Source organism: Vulpes vulpes, chromosome 4, assembly GCF_048418805.1.
Source record: "Vulpes vulpes isolate BD-2025 chromosome 4, VulVul3, whole genome shotgun sequence".
Taxonomy (NCBI): Eukaryota; Metazoa; Chordata; class Mammalia; order Carnivora; family Canidae; genus Vulpes; species Vulpes vulpes.
Window position 1 is genome coordinate 15,411,350 of NC_132783.1, and position 25,722 is coordinate 15,437,071.

Genomic DNA, 25,722 nt, shown 5'->3' on the forward strand with positions numbered 1-25,722 from the left:
ATTTCCATTTTAGTGGGGAGATTAATACAAGCAACAGGAAACTTTTACATTTCATAGATGAAGAAGAGCTTCTTGAAGGCTAAAATTTTGCCGAAGAAATTGTAAAACGATGGCACAGACCAATGTAGGTCTGCTCCCATATCCAGCTTTTGCAAACCTGTTATTGTCAGTTAACCCCTAGATAGGCCAATTCAGAGTAATTGGCCAGTCCTATTTGTTTTTGTGGTGGTGGTGGTGGTGGTGGTAATTTTTTTTAACAATGTGTTCTAAGGCCACTTTTCTATAGTTTTTAATTATTGTAATAATTGATTTGTTAGAGTTGTTTCTAGTTTTCCAATTCCCAGAAACAATGAGATGTTATAGAGTTCTTTGTTGTTTTTCATTCATTGATAATGAGGATTTAATTATTTAATTTAAATAGTTTGTTTCTGTAAAGCTATTTTCTACTTCTTACCATGATTTCATTAATGCCTTTATTAAATGTCTTATGAAAACATGTAAGTTTTATATGCACAACTAGACTCAATGTTAAGCATAGATAATCCATTTCACCATGATTACTATGCTTAAAACATAGTCAAAGTTTTGTTTAATTTAGTTCTGTTTTTGTGGCTTGATTATGTAGCCACAATTGTTCTAGTTTAAAATTATAAGCGTGAGTCAGACCTCATGACACTAACTAAACACGTTTCTCTACATCACAGGGTCATAAACAACATTTTTTCTTTAAAAATAATATTTGGAACCTCCTTAAAAGGCAAAACAGTAACAATTTTAGAATACCTTTCCATCCTAGGGGGAAATAATGAAAATAAACAAGTTACCAACCAAAGGCACAGAAATTAGGCTTTAAGAATTGTGCCAATGAGTTACATTTAATAAATAGGCAGAATGACTTTATTATAAGCCGGTACAATATCACACCAGAGAGATGCTGTGGCATAGAACTCTCTCCCATGGTATTTTCCAATTGGATTTCTGTCATATTCCTTTAGAGAAGTGGATTTTTTCCCGTGATATTAGTATTGACCAACAGAGAATAAAAAGGACCTATGAGCTGTACTTTTAATTATTTATTTGCTATCAAGAAAGTCACATCCACTCCATGCATTTTTTTCCACTGTAAGATCTACATATAATTTTCACATGTGTTATCAGACTAAGTAAGGTTTCATTTTTCTTTTTTTTTTTTGAAAATTTCTTTTAGAATTATGTTAAAAATAGCATGTATTGAGGCAGGTGTCCTTGAACAATGCTGGTATTTAAAGAAGCCAACCCTGCGGTTGAAAATCTACATAGATAGAACTGGAGGGTATTATGCTGAGTGAAGTAAGTCAATCTGAGAAGGACAAACATTATATGGTCTCTTTCTTTTGGGGAATATAAAAAATAGTGAAAGAGATTATAGGAGAAAGGAGAGAAAATGAGTGGGAAATATCAGGCAGGGAGACAGAACATGAGAAAATCCTAACTCTGGGAAAAGAACAAAGGGTAGTGGAAGGGGAGGTGGGCGGGGGACGGAGTGACTGGGTGATGGGCACTGAGGGGGCACTTGACAGGATGAGCCCTGGGTGTTATGCTATAAGTTGGCAAATCGAACTCCAATAAAAAAAAATACACACAAAAAGAAAATACACATACAACTATTGACTCCCCCAAGAGTTAACTCCTAATAGCCTGCTTTGACCAGAAGCCTTACCAATAATATAAATAGTTGATTAACACATATTTTGTATGTTCTATGTATTATATACTGTCTTCTTGCTAGAGAAAATAAAATGTTATTAAGAAAATAAGGGAGAGAAAATACATTTACTGTACTGTATTTATAAAAACAAAAATACACATAAAAGTGGACCCACACAGTTCTAACCTGGCTGTTCAAGGGTCAGCTGTACATACAGACTTTCTTTTTTTTTTTTTTTTTTTAAATTTTTATTTATTTATGACAGTCACAGAGAGAGAGAGAGAGGCAGAGACACAGGCAGAGGGAGAAGCAGGCTCCATGCACCGGGAGCCCGACGTGGGATTCGATCCCGGGTCTCCAGGATCGCGCCCTGGGCCAAAGGCAGGCGCCAAACCGCTGCGCCACCCAGGGATCCCCATACAGACTTTCTAAGTATAGTCAGTCTAATATTGTGAAAACTAGTTAGTGGGTCACAAAATTACAACTTTACTTCTTGAAGACTGCAAACAGGGAACAAAGAGTAACCAATTTAAGGAGCACTATCATGAACAATTGCTCAGAAATTTGGACATAGGTGCTCTACAAGAAAAATATATAAGTGTATAAAAATGCAAGTCATTGATATCACAAATCTCAACTATATCGTCTTTGGAATCCTCAGAAAAGACTGTCTTTTAAAATTTTGGTTTAAAAAATAAAATTTTGGTTTAAATAATGACAACAAAAGAAAATTAGATGGTTTTTGTTTTGTAATTTACATAAAGAGGTTATCTTATTTTCCCCTTACAAAATTAGAATTAACATATACATCTGAGTTTAATTTAAATATAAACTGTACACTATTTTAGTTAGTCCAAAGTTAGGGATGGAAAGAAACCCCAAATTAAATAAAAGTTACTTATGTATTAAAATATACAACTATGAAAATGGCAGAAGCTACAACTAAGAAAATACTAGTTTAAGAATGAATTTCTTTTGAAAGTTAAATTCTCAATGGAATCTTATTCTTTGAGTATACAACAATAAAAGTAGACATTAGTAAGAGAAAAAGAATCAACCATTCATTTTACATTTTAATGTAAACCAAGGTTTTATTTTCTTTTCTCTAGTAGGTGGATGTAAAAATTTTTGAAAAAATGACTCTGCTAGGGGTTAAGTATATCGATTTATTGTTGAGTTTGAGAAAAAAGAATAGTTTTATATGTTGGTGTTACAGTATGCAAATTATTTACCACTCAAAAATGTGGTTTGATTACTCCATTTGATGAGTATTTTCTTTTTTTATAATTAGTAAGTTTCAAAGCAGTTACCATACTAGATTGAAAGACACAGTTTGAAAACTCAGTATTGCCATTTAAATTATTATTAAAAAGACTTTTTTATGTGAAGGAAAGATGTTATATGTTTACACAGAATTAAAGGAAAGCCTTAAAATACGAATTTCTCAGGTCTGGAAAGTTCATGCTCTATTATCTAGTTAGAAATCAGCAGCGAATTCTGCATTGTTCCCCACACATCTATCTACTTAAATTCTCGTTAAAGGCATAATGCTTATCAGAGAATGCAGCAGTTTGAATTACTCTAAGATGCTTCTAGTACAAAACATCTGATGTGTTGGAGCCCCGTGAAGCCAAATCTCGGATCATTAACTTCATTAATACTGCAAGTCAATTAACAAAATTTGTCGGAGCCTTGAGGTTTGCAAGTACACTGATAGGGCTTGCACAAAAAAACACAACCCTATCTCTGGAACACAAAAAGCCTTTTTCTATTAAGGTTTGTTAGTTGTGATAGCGTCTGTTTACAAGAATAAACTGTTCTCATTGCTTTGCCATCCATCAATTAACTGTGTTGATATAAATTATTTATCATAGAAGGAGGTGTGCTTCGAGAAGTATAAACCCCTAGAACTGGAAGAATGGGAATTGCTGAAGATGGAAATGCATGTGTAATGGGAGGCCGGTGTATCCACAGATTTTTCAAGTTTATAGTTTAAACTTACAAAAGAAATTTAGCATGTATCTTCATGTTTGGGGCAGAAGGTGAGCTGCTGTGATCACCTGTGGTCTTTTTAATAAGGCTGTATATTCAAATTCCATTCTTTCTTTCTTTTTTTTTTTAAATTCCATTCTTTCTAATAGAACATTTTAATGTTGATTATGTGGAGCTGAGCTAAATTTATTCCTACCTCATAAATGTGGACACCTATGAGAATATGATGATTTCTTAGATTATATGTAATATATTAGATCACAATTACTACTTTTGCATCTCTTGTATTTATACATAGATAGAAGGGAGATTTTGTGAACTATCAAAGTCCATTTTATATCTAAATTGATTATATTATTAATAAATATGATTTCATAATATATATTATTTATCCTGAATATGCTTATGAGTTTTTTTGTTATTTTAGCAGAAAGTAGCTTTTTTTTTTACCCTAGTAAATGTGTCCTATTATTGTGCAAGGACCTATGAAGATAGCTCATCTAAATATCCTGATCGAATAGCATTGTTTTTTTACATCAAAAGAAAGCAAAAAAAATCATGTTTAAGAGCTGCTAGGAAGAAAAATTAAAGAAAAAATCTGTTTTCCTTTTGTATTTTAAAACATATGCGAATACAATTTCAATGAAACTACAGATGATGGTGCATAATGACATCCCTAATATCCATGATAAGCTTACAAATATGTTTGCTTTCTGCAGAAATAAGAAACATTTAAGCTTCCAGTAGCCTCTTATTAATGCTTTCATAAGCTGCAAATCATATTTTAAAATAATCAAAATGAGTGATTCTTCTGTATCTCACAGAAAATTTCATTTCTTATCCATTCACTACATTTTGTTTATATTCTACAGTGTTCTGATCACATGATCATTGACAACACTCATGTATGACTTATGATTTTAAAAGAATGACTCAGTTACAACTTCCATCTTCATGAAAGAAAAGGTTTGCCAAGTTTCTTAGTAAAATTACTATGCACAACCTGTATATAACTTTATATGTCTGAAAAAATTCCTATTTATAATGTCAAATGTCATAAAAGTGATGAATGGACAAATCTCATCCTCCCCTGAAATATCAAGACTTACTTGAGAGCATAGGAAAACTTCTCCATATGGTAATAAACCTTGGCCTTACTCCAAATACCACACCTAAAATGCATCCAGATGTGTGAAAGTGGATGGGAAAGGTTAAAGGGGCTATGAACTAATTCTGTTAGGAGAGACCCAGATTTGAAAATAAGCTCCATCTACATGCTGCAATTAAAACACCATTCCTTGAAAGACTTAATGCAGGATTGTGCTGCAAACAGTGGAAACCTGGAGCAGGGAGACAAATGATAAGTGGTTCCTGACTATAATTGGGCTTTCTAATTAGTGTTCTATTAAATGCATGAAATGTTCATCCGTGTAGGAAAAGAAATACTGGATTGGTAGTTATTAAGCTGCTAATTTCCTCCAGGATCCCCTGAACTTCTGAGGCATGAATAATATGAAAGATATTTTCTTTTGATTTACTGAGGTACATTGACAATGATGTAATTTCTGGTATTATTAAATCTTACGAAAATCTAGAAAGTAATTTTTCACATGCCCTATGTTATATTAAATCAATTCATTCTTTCTGAAATGCTGTATTATAGTGAATCAAAGCTCCACTGAGTGATATAAAAGGTAAATTATAGAACAATTTTTTAACAATGAAACGTGAAGTGATTGTTATTGAATGTTAAGTCTCACCATTTTTTTCAATTTCCTTTTGGTTATTTTTCCAGTAATTAAGAAGAGATCAGAAACACAGGTTATATAAACAAATTCATATTCTCAAAATCTTCATTCATTTAAAAAATCCTTATTTTATATGTATTATGTGATTCTATGGTTACCAACTTGAAGATAAAATTTTAAAAATATAAATGATAAATTCATATATCAGGAATATACTGGTGGCAATGTGGTAATAACCATATCCCTTCATATATTTTTATTGTAGTTGTTCCATAACTTTCATTTTGTATTTATACTCCTAAAGGATGTTCACACAAAATCTCTGTTCAGCTAACAATCACTCCCTGTAGGATTCTTAGGATTAAGTCTCATGGTTTGCATCAGTGCATAAGCCACTCACTTTTCCAATCTTTAGCACAATTTCTAACTTTATGTGAAATATACAGTGGTGGTGGCAATCGTGTGTGTGTATGTGTGTGTGTGTGTGTGTGTGTGTGTGATAGGATAATATCTGAGGATTATTTTAAACATAAAGCTAAAATCTCACAGTTCCAATATGTAATGCCACAGACTTTAAAAATCATTGAAAAAATTCAGGTAAAAGTTTAAAGAAATAAATAGAGTGCAAGTGATTGGAAATAGTTCTGATGATCAAAAAAATATTTGAACATATATAGGTTTTGGATAAAGATTTACCAAAGCATTAGTACTTAATTTGTATTAATAAAAGTAAACTAGAATATATATTTTTAAAAAAATCATTCTATGAGGTACACATATGCTTATGTAAGAATCTTGTCCTATGATTTATTAGCTTGATTAGCTCTTTAAGATATTTTGATGCATTTGCTCCATCTTCCTGAGTCGGGTTAGCTGGTAAAGACTACCTAGAAAGACTAACTCAAAATGATCCTTCAGGGATTATCTTTATAAAGAACTTTAGGGGATCCCTGGGTGGCGCAGCGGTTTGGCGCCTGCCTTTGGCCGAGGGCGCGATCCTGGAGACCCGGGATCAAATCCCATGTCGGGCTCCCGGTGCATGGAGCCTGCTTCTCCCTCTACCTATGTCTCTGCCTCTCTCTCTCTCTCTCTCTCTCTCTCTCTTTCTGTGTGACTATCATAAATAAATAAAAATTAAAAAAAAAAAGAATTTTAAACAGATTCAGACATTTGAACAACACATTCCTAATTTAGTGTATGGCTTAAGAATTTGTAGCTATGCTTTCTGTTATACTGTTTGTAAAACAAAATAAAAAAATAAAATTATCAGACTTGAATTATCTGCTAATTTTACTGCATGGACTATTCGTATAGAATTTAAAACAATGAATTACACAAATTCAAAAAAGAGAAGATTCATATTAATCATTCAACTTTATGTTTACATCATTCTTGATTTGCTGGATTATCTCCAACTATGCAAATGAAGACTAAAATGAGCTCTAGAGAAGGGCAGTATGTAAAATCACCACAGTAATTTCAAGTTACTTTTGTAACTTCAAATAACTTTTCTTACAGAAAGAGGTTATGATCTAGTCTTTGGCAGCTCTGGCTCTAGAGTCACCAGAGTATAGGCTGAATTCTCTATGACATACAGTAGGGGTAATAATAGTATCTTTCTATGCCAGATATTATCTCTTGACACTCAGCATCATTCTTATCTTTCTGTATTGCAGGGGTCGAATGTCACAAAACTATTCTAAACTCCTTTCCAGCAGTGTTTAGGATTAGATTTTGCCAGTGGGTAAATTTTGAATGATATTTAAAGAGTGAAAGTGAAGCAAGGACTGTTCTGGGACTCACTCATTGCAGCACTGCAGGTAGACAAGATGACTGGCAGTGGTTTCTTGCAATACCTACTGTATTTTGTTTTGTTTAAGATTTTATTTATTTATTGAGATGGAGCAGAAAGAAAGAGAGAGAAAGCATGCACAGAAGTTGAAGGGAGGGGCAAAAAAAGAAGGAGAGGCAGACTCTTCGCTGAGCTGTGAGCACAACACAGGGCTGGATCCCAGGACCAGCTGGGTCTGAGCTGAAGGCAGACACTTAACCGACTGAACTATACAAGTGCCCCCTTACATTGTTCCTATTGCTGAGATTATTGGTGAATATTCCAGACCTTCATTCTTAGCCAGTTTAAAGATTTTGCAAGCTATTTGCTAGTATTAAGTACCTTGCTACCTGAAAGTCTGGAGGTAATTTCAGTTCTTGATCAACCTCATATCAATACACTATCTCGTGTGTTTTGTACAGATCCAGTAGAATAATAGACAAAAGTTCTTAAAAGATATCATGGACTTGTCATAATACCCGATGGGAAATATAAACCAATGTGTGATGAAGAATTACATACAAATAAAAAGCAGAGACTCTGGAGTCAAGCTTACAGTGAAAACTCATTTAGAGCACCTTCTGTGCCATGCTTGAGGCAGGTTATTTAATCTCTTCTAACTTGTCTAAGACCCAATATTTTGTGCCTTTAAAATGGAAAGAATAATAGTGATAATGCAGTTTCATTGAGTTTGGAGAACTAAATGAATAACTAACTAAATAATAATGTCTACAATGTAAAGAACTTTAAGCAGTGCTCTGTATAACAACTTGATAAATGTTATACGTATTTCATAATGAAAAGAAGGGAAATCCTAAAAGCTTCAACTACTACATTTAGAAAAGGATGCAATGTATATTTAAATGTAATGACTCAAAGAAAGGAACAAACTAGAGGGAAATAATGTTAAAGAATTAGTTCTATGCCCAATCACGAAGCAACATTTATGCTGAAACAGCATATGGGGCTTTGGCTCATGCCCATGGTACTTTCCCTGTTTCCTATCTATTATCAAGTGCCTTCACACATTTTTCATTCTAGGACTAAGTATAGACTCATTTTAAATCTAAGTACGAATGAGTATATTATACTAAAATGGGCAAAGAAATAATCTTTAATGTTGAATTCTCAAAAGAGGAAGTCGTTTTTTGGGGAAAGACTAAGGACAATTTTCTAGAACTTCTGAACTGATAACATGGATATAGCCCAATTATTCATGATACTGGGAATACAGTTGGGGTAAAATTCATACTTTGTGCTATTGAGGCTTCTTGTCTTTTTAGAAATTCTGTGCTGCACTTCTACTATTGCCACTACATAACACCGCTACTACTAATACTCTTAATTTGCATGGGTACTGATTGAACTCCGGTAGGTGTTTTACAAGCATTATCTTTATTTATTACAACAAACCTAAAAGATAAGTAAGTATGACTATTTTCACTTTGCAGATGAAGAAATTGAAGGTCAGCAAGGTTAAATGACTTCCCAAAAGCTATAGCTAAATCAAAAACCATAAAGTCCTTTGATTCTTTTAATTGCATATTATTTCTGCCCCTTTTCTTCACTTGTATTTCAAGGTTATTATCAGTAGGCAAAGCTTGTGTGTTCTGCTTTGACTTATTCAAACTTGCTTTATGTCGCCATCAAACAATTTAATTCTTCAAATATGAAACCATAAGTATATACACGATGGGCACCTTTTAAAAAATATAACAACTAGGGGTGCCTGTGTGGCATAGTTGGTTAAGCATCCAGCTCTTGGTTTCAGCTCAAGTCATGATCTCATGGGATCGAGCCCTGGGTGAGCCTCTACACTCAACAGGGAATCTGCTTGAAGATTCTCTCTCTCCTCCTTCCCTACCCACCCCATGCTCACGTGCTGTCTCTTTTTCTCTCTACCTCTCTCTTTCTCTCAAATACATAAATAAATCTTTTAAAAATATAATAATATATATATATATAAAATAGCTAAATGTATTTTCTTATAAAAACTTCTTTTGAAATATTATTCTGCAAAATATTTACAAATAAAAAATATGTCCTGGTTTTACCTACCTCACTGGTACTTTATATTGTGTTTATAAACACTGTAAAGCTATCCAATGTAATATATATGACCTAACACTGTATAGTGTGCAAATTACAGGAGAGACTTTTTCCTCTCCTCAAATTTATTAACCACATAATATTTGGGGATCCCTGGGTGGCTCAGCGGTTTAGCGTCTGCCTTTGGCCCAGGGCGCGATCCTGGAGTCCCGGGATCGAGTCCCACATCGGGCTCCCGGCATGGAACCTGCTCCTCCCTCTGCCTGTGTCTCTGCCTCTCTCTCTCTCTCTCTCTCTCTCTCTCTCACTCTATGTCTATCATAAATAAATAAATGATTCTTTAAAAAAAAACAACATAATATTTATACACATTTGAAGGTGCACCAACAAACCATCAGCTAATAGATAGGATAGATATTAGATAGATGGATAGATAGATAGATAGATAGATAGATAAAGACGCTGATGGAGATATATGTAATTTATACATCATATCTTACTAAGATGTCAAAGACAAGCAGAACATATTTGCTGCTCTATGTTTTATCATGCTTCTAAAATGTCAAGGTAATTATGCTTCCATTTTGTTGTGGCTTATGAGAGAAGTCAGCTATTATGCTTTCTACCTGATAGAAATAACAAGGCATTTTAACTTAAATCTTAAAAAAACTGCTTTTGGGCAGCCCCGGTGGCTTAGCGTTTTAGCACCGCCTTCAGCCCAGGGCCTGATCCTGGAGATCCGGGATCGAGTCCCACATCAGGCTCCCTGCATGGAGCCTGCTTCTCCCTCTGCCTGTGTCTCTGCCTCTCTCTCTCTCATTCTGTGTCTCTCATAAATAAATAAATAAAATCTTGAAAAAAAAAAAAGTTCAAGAAAACTAATTAAAACAAAAACAAAAAACCCCCTCTTTTGCTCATTTTTCAAGACAGTGTGGATCAAACTTCAATAATAATGATGGCAGTGATTTTAAAACATGGTGATGATAGAAGAGTCAAACAGCAATAATTGTTAATAGTTATTTAGGACACAAAATGGTCCGGGTCTTATGCTTTAAATATATTATGTCCTTTAAACTTTAGAACACTCTTATTTGAAGATATTGTATTCTCCTCGTTCTTAAATAAGACCATTAGGAGTTTGACTAAGACCTCAAAGTCTGGAAATAACCATGTAGGCTTACCACCTGTCTCTGTGACAAATCTGGGTCACCTTAGAAAACTTACCTTCTCTCTACTTCAACTTTCCTTATTTGTTCAAACTGAAAAATAATTATCCCAACCTCATAGATTTCTTGTGAGAAGTAAATAAAATAAATAAGAGTAAAGTGCTCAGAACAGCGTTGGCCAACAGTAAGTGCTTAAAGCGTTTACCATGATTATGCCCATTTTTTGGGAAAAATCACTTTAAAATGACAAAATTCACTGCTCTCTATTATACTCGACATGACTCAAATCTTAGGGAAAGAGCCAAACATTGTCCTACCTGTGTATCCAGTTTTGCAAACACAGTTGAAGCTTCCTGGAACATTTTGGCAGACAGCACCGTTCTTGCATGGACCGGGCAGGCACTCATTGATATCTCTCTCACAGGCCCTGCCAGTGAAGCCATCTGGACAGCTGCAGGAAAATCCTCCTACTAAATTGTGACAGGTCCCACCATTGTGGCAAGGGGATGGAAGGCATTCATCTATATCTATTTCACACCAGCTACCAGCATACCCTGGCAGGCACTTGCATAAGAAAGGCTGCAGAGGTTCATTTGCCACAGTGATGACGGGAAGACTCTCGTGGCTCTTTAATACAGAGCTCACAGCCAATCTCCTTATACAGCTCCCTCCATTCTGACATGGGCCATGAATACATGAGTCATGATCCACGGATTCTACCTTTACTCCGCTCTGCCGGAGGAGGATCTCTTTGATGCTTTCAAAAAAGGTAGCTACACCACTGGGATTCACATATTGATTATTGTTTCGCTTCACAGCTGCTAAAAGAAACGTTTTATTGTTCTCTTCATATGCACCATAAAGTTGCACAGCAGTCCCTAGGCCTGTCAGCTGGGAGCTGGCAATGCGTAGAAAATGAAGGTAGTGGTTAGTCAAAAAGTCCTTTACTGTTGGAACACTGAGACGCAGTAGGATGCTGTTATCCACTGTAGCATTAGAAAATCCAGCAAAGAAAACTCGGATATTGCTCGTGACTGTGCTGTGAACTCCATCATTGCTAAGGACAGTGAGATCAAATGTGCCATCTGTTGATCGCGGCTGTGAATTTAGATCACAAGTACCCCTTGGAATACTGAACAGGCTTGTAACTCCCGAAGTAAGGGAGCAGTGGAAGGTGTCTAACACATCCGGATCCTGTGGCTTCACAGAACCTAAAATCCCACCAGGAAACAAATTGCCATAATAATTAACAAATATCTCCACAGTCCGAGACTGTGAAGGATTATCATTTTGGTCTATAACTGTGATATGCACAGTTCCTGTGGAAGACATTTGAGGAACACCAGAATCCCTAGTGATCACAGACAGATAGAAGTCTGCAATCTGTTCTCTGTCAATCTCTCTGGTTGTGCTCAGAACTCCTGCAGTGTTCAGACTAAAATAATTAGTGGCGGGACCTGTGCTCAGCAAGTAATAGGTAAAGGGGCCTTGATTTGGAGGGAGATCGGGATCGGTGGACTGAAGGGTCATCACCAGAGTTCCTGGGCGTTTGTTTTCCATAACTTCGCCTTCGCTGACAGTCAGCATGGGTCCATTATCATTTATATCTTCTAGGGTAACTAACAGGGAGGCACTCCCTGTAGCTGAGGGGGTCCCTGAATCAACAGCCAAAACTGTGAGATTGTAGATAGGGAGGGTTTCTCTATCCAGTTCTGCAGTGACAGTGATCTGTCCTGTCTGTGGATTAATGGAAAAGGCACCATTTTCATTCCCTGATCCAATGAAATAAGAAAACCTGCTCCAGCTGGGGACAGAGTCTGAGTCAAAGGCACTGACAAATGTCACATGAGTTCCAGTTGGGACCCCTTCACTGATCTGAACACTGTAGATGTTTAGACTAAAAATGGGTGGGTCATTGGCATCAAGCACAGTGACATTTACGATGACCTCATCGATATCTGCACCCCTAATGCTGCCAAAATTCTTGGCCAATACCTTCAAAGATACCCTTTCTTCTTTCTCCCTATCAAGAAGTCCAGAAACATAAATTTGGCCAGTCTTCTTATTGATCTGGAAACCCTTCTTTCTACTGTTACCAAAAATCAAATAGTGTACCTCCCCGTCAGCGCCCAAATCACGGTCACTGGCAAATACTTCTCCGACAATAGTACCTTTGGGAGCTGCTTCTGAGATTTCAAAATAGTAGAGTTTGGAAACAAAGCGAGGCACATATTCATTTGTCCCTTTTAATTGTATATTAATAGTGGCAAAACTGCACCTTTCTTCATCAGGGACATTGAAGGCTTTCACAGTAAGATGGTAGCTCTGCTTGGTTTCAAAATCCAAGAACCCTTGAGTGGTAATGACTCCTGTGTTCGGGTCAATGACAAAGAGGTCACTGTCAGATGACTGTACGGTGTATGCGATCACAGCATTGGTTCCAGAGTCAGCATCTGTTGCATTTAGGTGGATGACAGTTGTTCCACTTGGGGCATTTTCCAAAACAGTAGGGAAATATTCATCAGGGAAGAATACTGGAGAATTGTCATTCACATCAATCACATTTACAGTCACACTGCAGTAACCCGTTCTTGCAACCCATCCTCCATCTGTTGCACTAATAGTCATTTCATGTTTCTGGCATAATTCATAATCAAGAGCTTTGGCTAGTGTTAATATACCTGTGGAGGAATTGATTGCAAAAATGCCTTCTTCATTTCCTGAAGAAATACTGTATCTAATTAAGCCATTCATAGCTGCATCTCTGTCTCTTGCAGAAACTGTTCTGACAATGGCCCCGATACTGTGGCTTTCGGGGATGGTTGCACTCATGTGACTTTGAGAGAATTCAGGCGTATGGTAGTTTTCCTCGGTGACAATTATTTGAACAGTTGCTTGGGATGATAGTGGAGGGTTTCCTTTATCTCTTGCAGTGACAGTGATCAAAAAGTTTTGATTTAAGTCAGATATCAGGGAAGATGCTACTGAAATCCACCCTGTACCATTGTCCAACTTAAATTTTCCGAAATGATTTTCATTAGAAATTAAATATTCCACTTCAGAATTCAGTCCAAAATCTCTATCATCTACTGCAGTAACTTTGATTAACTTAGTACCAACTTTAACATTTTTGGTGACTGGAGTGAAATATTTAGTTTTGAGAAATTGTGGCGCATTGTCATTACTGTCCACCGTGTTGATGGTAACTGTTGTCTCACTTAGTAATGAAGGATTACCTCGATCTGAAGATGTCACTATAAAACTATGTCTGTTGATGTTCACATTACTGAAGCCACTGACATTCTGGTATTTTAAGACCTGTTTATTGAAAATCTCTCCTGTGGTGGCATTAATCCTGAAATACTCTGACTGAGATTTTATAAAATAAAACACCTGTCCATTTGATCCCTCATCAGGATCTGTTGCAGATACCTGAGTCACTTTGGAGCCAATTTCAGTAAGTTCAGGGCAATCTAAATAATAGGAGGGTCTGCTAAATCTTGGAGCATTGTCATTGACATCCGTCACAAATATTGTGACGTCTGTACTTACGGTCCACCCAGAATCATGTGCAGAAACTCGGATTCGGTAGCGGTCCGTATCTTCTCTGTTTAAAGGTCTACTAATTACAATATCCCCTGTGCTGGGATTAATTGTAAATGGAAGACTTGTATCCATTATGGAATATCTACTAATTGCATTTATACCAATGTCTTCATCGGAAGTTGTGACACGTGTAACTGTGTATCCTAAAGGGGAATTTTCAGGAACGTAGGCACTGAATATTTGAGAAAACCTAGGGGCATTATCATTTTCATCCAAGATGTTAATGATAACTTTTACTGAGGTACTCTGAGAAGGAGAGCCTTTGTCTGAGGACTTTATGGTAAGCACATACTGTGATACTTTTTCCCTGTCTAACGGCCGAATGCTTCTAATTTCACCTGTGGCATGATTAATAGTGAAACTATGTTCTTTGTTGCCATTAACAATTTCATAATCTAACTGTCCATTGGGTCCACTGTCCTTATCCATTGCTGAAACAGTAAGTATTTTGCGAGGAGAAAGGTTTTCCAATATTTCAGACACAAATGGATCTTCCTTAAAAATAGGGGAGTTATCATTGACATCTAGGACTGTTAGATCAAGTTTCTCATAAGAGGATAAAGGAGGGAAACCTCCATCCCTGGCCTCTATCCATATGACATATTTTTGTATCTTTTCAAAATCCAGAGGTTGACTAATGGACACTTGCCCTGTTAATTGATCGATTTGGAATGTACTGCCAAGGTTCCCACTTGCAATATAATAGGACAAAGGTTCTCCTCTCAAGGAGGACCCTGTAATGGTGGTGACAAGAGTGCCGACTGGCTGGTTTTCAGGAAACATGAAAGTCTGTTCTTTGGCTCTGACTTTAGGGAAATCTGCCTTGTTCACAAATCTAACAGTCACTGTGGTAGAATCTGTCTTTGGAAATGAGCCACCATCTTTTACATGTACAGAAAATGTCACTTCCGAAGCCCCATTTAGTGGTCCAGCTGCCATAATAGCTCCTCTCAGTGGGTCAATGTGAAATTTTTCAGAGTTTCTACCCGAGAGAGAGTAATGCAGTTCAGAATTGGGTCCAATATCAGCATCTGTGACTGTAACTGCAAAGACGAAGGAACCTATAAAAGAGGGAGTGTGCAGTTATAATCACATGAAACCCAAATAAAATATTTGCTAGTAGATTAATGTATACAAAGTATTATGTTGCTCCCTAATATCACTTTACTTTCTCATGATTACTGGGGGAGAATAGTAATTCCTATATTATCTCTGAAATTCCCAAGTCAGATCTACTTAAAGGTAGTCTTCAGGGACTGACCTTCCATTTTCTAACTAAAACCCATATGGTCTACTGGATTTAATATTTTTCAGTATGCCTTTGAGAGAAGCACAGGGAAGAGCAATGGCTAATCATTCAGAATTATAGTTCCTAGGAGGAAAATCTGTACATAACACAACTTCCAACAAATATGATACTACATGAGCTCTGCTAAAAGCTCTGTCTCTACCCAATGAAAAAAAGATAATTGCTCTATATTGTCTTAAAACCTTGTTGAATTGCCACACAGGTAATCATGTCAACAAAATTTTTAATATGTTTTAAAATATTATTTCGATTCTTTATATCCACTGTTTCTTAGCAACATTTGTGAGCTATTATCACAAGGAGATAATAAACCAATTAGATAAATCAATTAGAGCAATTATAAAGTAGTATGAAATAAGAACTGAGGAAGACTGGACTCAATTTGGATTCCAAAAGTTAGTGCTTGGGATGAATGCCAATGGAACAGATTGTACCAGGAATATGCAGAAAAACTGCCATAAGGACATGTTTTTGATATAGTGGTTCAGAAACTTTTTCCAAACCTGCACACATACCCCTGCAGTAAAGTTTGTGACAAAAGTGAAAAGTCTTTTACTAAGGCCAGTGATCCTGATCAATTATAATAAGTCTAATGAGGAAAAGATGCATAAGCATTACATACTCACTTTTTATAGGGGATGCTATATTGCATCACCACACATCGAATGTAATTAGAATCATGTCTGTCAGCATCATTTCAGCTAAAGGCCTTCATCAAAGATTTATGACTTTGATATTGACATTTCCTTTTGATAAAAAGTTGGCACAAAAAATTATGCATTTTATACTTTATCAATTTGACATTCTCAAGTGAATATAAGATCAAAGATCACTGAGGGGAGAAATCCTGGATCCATATACTTTTTCTTCTAATTAAAAACATGTTAGAGCAAGGCAAATCAAATTAATTTGGCCTATATTTGTACATTTTCTAGTTTGAAATGCATCTCAAAGATTACAAATGGCAGATTATTTGTGCAGTTCTTTTTTTTTTTTTAAGATTTTATTTATTCATGAGAGAGAGAGGGAGGCAGAGACACACGCAGAGGGAGAAGCAGGCTCCATGCAGGGAGCCCGACATGGGACTCGATCCCGGGTCTCCAGGATCATACCCTGGGCTGAAGGCGGCGCTAAACTGCTGAGCCACCGGGGCTGTCCTATTTGTGCAGTTCTTAAGGGAGGTTGTCTTCTTTACAAACAAGAAAATGAAACCAATCTAAATTGAAATGAAGAAAGAGAAATGCAGGGATGCCCAAGTGGCTCAGCAGTGAATAAAGCAAGCAGTGTCTCTCATTAATAAATAAATAAAATCTTAAAAAAAAAAAAAGAAAAAGAAAAGAAAAAGAACAAAGAAACAATGTCCCTCCTCTCAGGCAATTTACAAACAAATTATGTCTCCGGGCAGAACCCTTCTTGACTCGGAAGTGACTATTTTAATCATTTGAAAATATTAAAGTAGTATTAAGAAGTAGTATGAGGAAAGATGTGGCAATTATAAAATCTTAAGCACAATTGTTCTAGGATAAAAGAATTAATTTATGAGATTCAACATTCCTGCAATTTCATTAGTCAAAACAAGTTGAATTTTAGAGGATTTGCAAATCTAGGCTAGATCAGAAATGTTCACATAAAAGTAACAGAAATATACTTATAGAAAAGGCCCAATGTATAGTTTGCATTTATCCATGAGACCTCAGAGTTGGCTTGATTACCTGGAGGAGTAGGCGACGGGATGTGAGTGACATATGGGTGATGTTGAAATCTTGGTGGATTGTCATTGACATCAGTCACAGTGACGAGCACAGTTGTGGAACTGGAAAGAGGCTCTGGGGATCCGGCATCACTGGAAACCACAACTAAAGTATAATTCTCTTTTGTTTCCCTGTCTAGCAATGCACTTGTGATGATTTGTCCCGTGGATGGGTTGATGGTGAACTGAGAATTTCCACCAATGATCCTATAACTAAAGAGAGCAGAGATGGGGATATTTTTTCTGGTTATCATGTTGTAGCATCTATTCACTAAAATAAAAAAAAAAACTGAGACAGAAATATAAAACAAAATCACTAGAAGTATGATCACACAATTAAAGAATATGGCTAGAAGAGAAATCTTTCAAATTTTATGAGGGCATCACATTGACAATCTTTACTGTGAAATATCCAATGAGCTCAAGCAGGTCCTCACAAGTTCTACGGATTTCTTGGATCATACAAGGCCCCAAAGTATACCCAGAAGATGACTGTGTTATAAATAAGTGAACCTGAAAGCATAAATCAGAACCTCACTCTAATATTGTGGTTAGTGGCCAGGATCACAGATGAACATCTGTTAAATGAATCTAAAAATTATTTTTCTGTTGTGCACCATAGTAAACCAGAGATCAGTTGGACTTCTTATTTTTTAAAGAAATAACACCGTATTTGACATCCATCGACTACCCAGAACAACGAAAGAACAGATTATTTATACAAAGACATTCCTACTTACTAATTCTCTCATTTGTCATTCCTCATATGGCTATGCTTTTCTTTCTTGTTGTCAGGAGAGGTATGACATTTTCATGGATATTCTGATGCTAACCAGATTGGTTAATGAGCAGGAGTTTCCACTGAGAGTAGCTTCTCTCTTCTTTATGAAGGGGAAAGCTATCTGTGTATTCCTCAAATTTCAACTAGAAAAGAAGTAGCTAAGCTTGAAGGTTCAGAAACTGGCTGTGGTCCATTGTTTTTAAGGTTGGAGGGTGGCAAGGGAATGGATGTCTTTAAAAGGTTTCCTCTTTATGTGAACAAAGAAATACCCTTGTTGGAATTAACTGTGTGTTTCGATAGTTTGGTTTGTGCCCATGAAAACAAAGCAACTGAAAGTAACTAATAGACAGTAGAAAAAGCCCCATGTTGCATAAAGTGGTGTGTGCATTCCTCCCATTAAGCTCACAGTTTAAAACAAACATTTCAGCATTTTCAACCTTTTTTTAGAGAAATAATGAACTGTTGGAGAGCTGATATTTTTAAAAAATATAATTCCTATAAAACGATAGCAAAATAGAATAAAAGAAGTAGACAGGGAGTTTTGGCTGAGAGATGACTTCAGTATTTATAAACCACTTGATATCACTCAGATTTTTTTTATATCACTCAGATTTTTAAGACTTTTTGGCACACTCACATGTCAGGATCAGGAGTAAATGAGAATAGCATCTCCAGGACCAGCAGTGACTCTTTATACAGTATAATTACTGTCCTTACACACCAAATTTCTAGCCCCTTTATCAAAATAAAAATATCAGTGATTTGTAATTGAACTCTTAAAGTTAGAAATTCGGGACTCATGAGATAATCAAATTGCTTTACCTATTCAATAAATTCTGTAAGAACCTGAATTCTGAGAATTGTGTGATTTTATTCTGGGAAACCTTGTTTCTATCAGTGGATGTAGAAATTACCAAATAATTTAATGGGGAAAAAAAGAGTAATTCACAGCATCACAGATTTTTTTTACAGCCTTTTAACAGGAAAGATCAGGGGTCAATTAAATATTCCTGCAATCATTCACAAATAAAAATAAAATTAAAGTGATGAAAGATGCATGCAAATTTAGATTTGGATTTTTGTATATGAAAAGAAAGAACAATGTTTTGAAAGGCAAATGATGTGAGTTCTGGTACCGATTTAATGAAATAGTTCATAATGAAATCTTGTGCTATAAATTCTTATTCTTTATTTTATGCTATTATACATGCGATGGACCATATGACTGTTTAAAAGTAATTAACATCTTTATTATTCTTGAACGTTAAAGAATAAAATCATGTTAATATGTGATTTTTTTCTAGACTTTACCTGATTCTGAAGTATATCAAAAGTTAATTTTAAATATGAAGTGTTCTGTAATGTCTCATTACAGCAGTGAAACACCAGCATTGCACAATTTATACTTATAAGTTAAAATATACACACACAGACACAGACAAACATAGAAGGGACACAATGGATAAACAATGAAAATAATATGCTCAGGTTTGCCTTTCCTCTATCACTTAAGTCTTGGTTTGGTTCTCAACCTTTCAGGTTGATCTTTCCTGCTTTTTTTTTTTTTTTTTTTTTGTCCATATTAATTTCTTTGGGGTATAAACTCTATTAGATTGGGTTTTGTGCTATCTTTTTAACATCTAAACATCTATGATGGTCTTTAAAGATTTGTAGTATCTTACTGTGTTCCTTTTTTTTAAAGACTTTATTTACTCATGAGACACAGAGAGAGGCAGAGACATAGGCAGAAGGAGATGTAGGCTCCCTGCAAGGAGCCCAATGTGGGACTTGATACTGGAACCCCGGGATCACGCCCTGAGCCAAAGGCAGACCCTCAATCACTGAGCCACCCAGGCATCCCTCTTACTGGGCTTTTAATATGTACTGAACACACTACAAGGCATTTTTTTTTTTATATGCTCTCATTTAACTTCAAAGCAATCCTGACTCTTTGGTTGTGTTTTGGATTTTTATTAGATGAGGAATCTGAATCTAAGAGACTAATGTAGTTGCACAACAAAGCATACCATCTATAAATGGTAAATCTAGAGGTTTTTTTTTAAAGATTTTATTTATTTATTCAGAAAGACAGAGAGAGAGAGAGAGAGAGAGAGAGAGAGAGAGAGAGAGTGAGAGAGGCAGAGGCACAGGCAGAGGGAGAAGCAGGCCCCCCGCAGGGAGCCCGACGTGGGACTCGATCCTGGGACTCCTGGATTATGCCCTGGGCCGAAGGCAGGCACTAAACCACTGAGCCACCCAGGGATCCCCTAAATCTAGGGTTTGAACTTCCATCTTTATGACTTCAACACACACTTATTTCATTATACTACAATATAAAGAAGGTAAAAATCAGCCTGAACTGAGACAAGAAATGCTGTAACTGTTTGCTAAGGCCAAAGGGGACTCTCCTTGTTTAAGATGTGTCAATATAGAATTGGTTTACATTGATTTGGTTCAATGCAAATCAACAAATGTGTTAGTTATTTGCTGATTCATGAATAAGAAAGTACTGTTACAAATTATTGGCATACATTGACATCATTGTTCTCTACAATCTAAATCAATCATTTTTGCCCTTGTAAAGCTAAAATATCCCAGTTTGATTTAACCTTGTTTGCCTTTCTCTGAGATCTACTAGGATAGTAAAGCCTGTGCTGTATGTTACTAGACTATGATAATTTAGTAATAGTTAAGAGATGGCACTTTGAAACACCATTCACTTGGGTATGAATTTTTACCTCACTCATAACACTTAAATTCATAAAAAGCCTAAACCTTTCTAAGCCTTTTCTTTCCACCTGTAAAGTGTGAATCACATATGCATTCCTTTCTTTTTTTTTTAAACTTTATTTCTTTAATTTTTTTTAAAGATTTTATTTTATTTATTCATAGAGACAGAGAGAGAGAGAGGCAGAGACACAGGCAGAGGAAGAAGCAGGCACCACACAGAGAGCCTGACGTGGGACTGGATCCAGGGTCTCCAGGATCACGCCCCAGGCTGCAGGCGGCGCTAAACCGCTGCGCCACCGGGGCTGCCCTATGCATTCCTTTCACATGGTGGTTTTGAATATTAAATGTAATTTCATATGATATGCACTTGGAATTGGAATTGGTACATGATAAGAATTGAAATCCAGGTTTACACATGTAACAGCATATACATATATGTAGTTGTAATTTAATAATCTATCATTTATAATATATTATAATCCATCTACTTACTTAGTTTAATGGATAGGCGGACTAACAGAGACATGAATTAGAAGCTAAAAATCCTGTCTCCAAGACTACATTCGGAATGGAAGAAAGAGAGATAGAAAATTAAGCACAAGACCAGGCAGTTACACTTAAGCGTTATGAATTACCATTCAGTGTTACCTTTCAGAAGCATTGCTCTAGGTATCCAAAAGCCAAAGAGGCCGCTTTTGAGTGAAATGATTAAAAGAAAGCCATCCTTGAGGAAGGCTAAATTTAAGCTGAGTTTTAAAGGGGCTACCCATCTTACAATAGTAGTGAAAAGGGAGAAAGGTGTTCCAAGTTAGGAGTCAGCAGATTTTCTCTGGAAAGGCCAGTGTTAGTAAATATGGCTTTGGAAAATCATTAAGAGCTCCGCTGAAATACTCAACTTGCCACTGCAGTACAAAAACAGCCATAGACAATACGGATGTGAATGGGCATGGCTATATTCCAAAATGACTTTATTTACAAATGCAGGCACTGGGCCGAATCTAGCCTGCAGACTGCAGCTTGCAGAACCTTGGTTTAGGATAAAGAATAATTTGAACAAAACCATAAAGCTTGAGAAAACACAGATTCCTTTCCCAGGAGCAGAAAGTAATCCAGTGAGCCTGAAAGTTTGGCTATATGTTGAGGATTTGGGCAGAAAAAGCTGGGGAAGATGCTGGGGCCATTTATGGAGTGACTGGAATATGGAGACTGGGCATTATGCCATGGACAAACTGGAAGTTGAAAGATTTTGAGGAAAAGAGTATCATTGTTAAGGCTGAGCCCCTGAATGCCCAAGCTGGTTCATATTACTGCCATTGCTCTTTCATTCACTGACCCAGGCTTTACTTCATCCAGATTATTTCCTACAACACTGAGAGATAAATCATCATAAAATGTAGACTATTCATGTTATTGCTCAGCTTCAACACTTCAGTTGTTTCTCCCGTTAGATGCAGACAGAAGTGTGATTTTCTCATTTGGTCTACAAGGCCCATTCTTAACCAGACACAACAGCTTTGCTTCTCAGACACTGCTTCTGCAGAGCTCTTTGCCCTTGTACCTGTTATTGTCTTTGCCTAGAAGGTCCTTCATCCCTTATTGGTTGACAAGCTACTTCTCAGTCTTTCTAAAAATCATTAACTACTTGAGGCTTCTACTGATTTCTTCAGATAGCAACAAGTATGCCGTCCTCTCCATCCATTCTGTACTTAAACTCTACTTGTCAGCAGAGTACTATAATTACAAGATTACAAAATTATGTCCTGTACTGAACTGTTCTCCTTGTGGTAGCTAGAGGGCCCAAGTCCTCAGAACATAAAGTGCCTGGGCCATAGTGAGGACTCCAAGATTATACAGTACAGTGTGGTATACAGATTGGAGGGATTAGAAACCAGAGTCAGAGAAGAAAGTTAATTTTTATTGTAATAGTCCAGGCATGATGTAATTGTGGACTGAACTAAAATCTTGGCAAGAAGGATGCACAGAAAAGAATGGGTGCCAGAGGCATTAGTAAAGAAGAAACATGAGAACTTGTCCATTGACTGAGTATAGAGGGAGAGAATGACCCTTGGCTAGCAAACGTGGATGAAGAAAGCAAGGCAGCGCCATTAAAAGAAAGCAGAATGCCAAGATGAGAAACAAGAAAAGTTAGGAGTTTCTGATATGTTGTGCTTCTGATGCCAACAGGACCTCCAGGTAGGGGTGTCCACTACAGAGTTATAAATATAGACAGGGAATTTGGGGATGGAGTCAGATGGAGAACACAGATTAGAGTCTTCTGCATAGTTTTCTGGGTGCTTGCAACTGTGAAAATTGATTATTCTCTCTTGCTCTCACATACAAAAAGGGGAGGGCACAGAGGACTGAGAAAAAGCATTGTGGGGAATATCCAAATTATTTTGTAAAGAGAGGAGATCAGAAAGTGAATTAGAAAATGTGGTAGAGATGCAGAGTGAGAAACAAGAGATAACATTTAAATAGACATTGAGCAGGAAAAAACAAATGCCAAGAGAGAGGACGACCTGTAGTGCAAATATTGCAAAAGGCAAAGGAAAATAAAGACTCAGAAAAATCACTGGACTGGGTAAATTTCAGAAGAATCTTTGGATAGATTCTTTTTTAAATAAAGCAATGAAGGAGAAAATCAGATTGAAACATTTTCAAGAATAAATGGTTAGGGAAAACTGTGAGGAAGTGACCCACTCTCCTAAAAATGTAGTGTAAAAAAAAAAAACATAAGTAAAAACAACAGCTCTAAGAATATTGGAATCATTCATTCAATGCATTTATTTGTCAGTCACTTCTATATTGCAGACATCGTGCATGTAAGAATATATTAGGAATAAAATAGACATAAGAATAAAAAGGAAAAAATTAGCACCAATTTAGTGACTTTTGTGTCCTGATAATTGTATTAGAGACATTTATGCTTCTTAACTGATTGCATATATACTACTTCACACATAATAGGTGATCATATATATTTAACTCTCACAAATTACAAAGTAATAGTTCCTATCTCTACTTTTACTGATGGATATACTGAGCCTTAGAGGCACAAACGTGATTTTTCTAGGTCATGGTAGATAAATAAAGGAATTAGCATTCAATATCAGTTATTAGATATTCTCAACATTTCCAAAGGGGTCAATACATGATCCAGGGAACAGAGAAGATTTGAAGGTCCAAGAGAGAAATGCAAAAACTGTTAAATAAAGATTTGGAGGAAATTAGATAGGATGGGATTCGAACAGAGAGTAAGGTAAGGGATCTGCCTTTGTTTTTTGTTTTTTTTGTTTTTGTTTTTTGTTTTGTTTTGTTTTGTTTTGTTTGTTTTTTTAGGGATCTGCCTTTGAATGTTGACCCTATCAAGATAGTTTCATGAGTTTCTCCAATGAAAGTTAGAGGTGAGATTTAAATGGAGATTTGGACTGGTTGGGAAAAAAAGGGATACGCATCCTCAAAAGCTAACTTCTGGGATGGATGTCTGTCTGGGAAGCAAATATATAAACTAGATAAAGACTAGGAATTAGGGCAGCCTGGGTGGCTCAGTGGTTTAGTGTCGCCTTCAGCCCAGGGCCTGAACCTGGAGACCAGGGATCGAGTCCCACATCAGGCTCCCTGCAATGGAGCCTGCTTCTCCCTCTGCCTGTGTCTCTGCCTCTCCCTCTCTCTCTCTCTCTTTGTGTGTCTCTTAAGAATAAATAAGTAAAATCTGAAAAAAAAAAACAGACTAGGAATTAATACAGGCTAGTTTACTAGATTGGAAAACACTAAAAATGAAATAAAGTATATAACTCAAAGTAAATGCACCACCCATCAAAATGTATAGCTTGATCAAATGAGTAGAAAGAAAAATATAAATAAATATTTGTTGGGTGACTGCTATGTACAAGACTAAGGTAGACCATAAGGGAAAATTAACAAATTATATGACAAGTAACGGGTTGTGCCCATCACATCACATCAGAGAGCCCATTAGTAGTTGGGTAAATGACTTACATGTGTGATATTTAAATAAGCAATATAAAACAGCTCTATCAATCTGGAGAACAGATTTCTCTTGGATTCCATGATTAGTAAGGCACGATTGACACTTAATAGAAAAATCTATTTTATTTCATTAAAAAGATATGAGGACAGAGTAAATAAGATTTAGGCTGGTATAATTATTTTATCTATGAAAATATTTTAAATCTAAGCTATAGGAATTGTCTATCTTAAGATAATGGATTTAATTATTTTTACAAGATAAAAATAGCTTCCATTTCTATATTGTCTGACTCTATGACAGTCAATGTCATCATTTAAAGATTTTTACAGATGTACTTTATAGATCTTAGTGAATGTAAAAGCACAAGGTTAATTCTTTGACATTAAAGGAAGAAGAAAATGTAACCAGTCAACCAAACAACCAAAACACATACTCTCAAATCAAAACAATCATTTCAAAGCTACCAGTACAACTGTATAAAACATTCTGGACAGGATTTTCTAGACCAACTTTACAGTGATCACCATTGCTCACCATGTGACATAGGGTCACATTTCTCAGTGAAACTTTGACGCACACCAGAAGACAGCAGAGCCTCATTGCATTCCTCATCAACTGTGTAAACATGAGGCTTCATGATTGTTTCAGCAAATGAAACTTCTCAGACATGGATACTGTTCTGCTACTGATTGGTGATTATCTACATATTATCTTTGGACTCTTTGGCATGGCAGATAAAGATTTACTAGACCAAAACACTACAATGGACAGGAGACATCTCTTCCAAAATTGTCAGAAACTTACTGACCACTAACAGATTGACAGGCAAAGGGAAAAGTTCTTTGCATACTTAGAACAGTACAGGTTGATGGATATTGAGTATTTTTTGTTCTAGGCACTATTTATTCTTAAGAAGTTCACTTATGTGTTTTATTTGTCTTCATAATAATTCTATCAAGTCAGTCGTATTATTTAGTATACCTATTTCATTGATAAGAAAACTGATGCTCAGGGGCACCTGAGTGGCCAAGTCAGTTAAGTGCCTGGCCCTCAGGTCAGGTCATGATCCCAGAGTCCTGGGA

General features: G+C 36.2%; 1 protein-coding gene across 1 annotated transcript in view; it reads right to left on the reverse strand.

Annotated features, from left to right (window-relative positions):
- The window catches only part of FAT4 (FAT atypical cadherin 4), a 172,898-nt gene that overhangs the window by 26,780 nt on the left and 120,396 nt on the right, over window positions 1-25,722 (reverse strand). The window contains exons 8-9 of the mRNA XM_072755291.1: window positions 17,101-17,351; window positions 10,791-15,140 (exon numbers count right to left, since the gene is read on the reverse strand). Coding sequence (XP_072611392.1) covers window positions 10,791-15,140; window positions 17,101-17,351 — 4,601 coding nt within the window. The remainder of the gene's footprint in view (window positions 1-10,790; window positions 15,141-17,100; window positions 17,352-25,722) is intronic.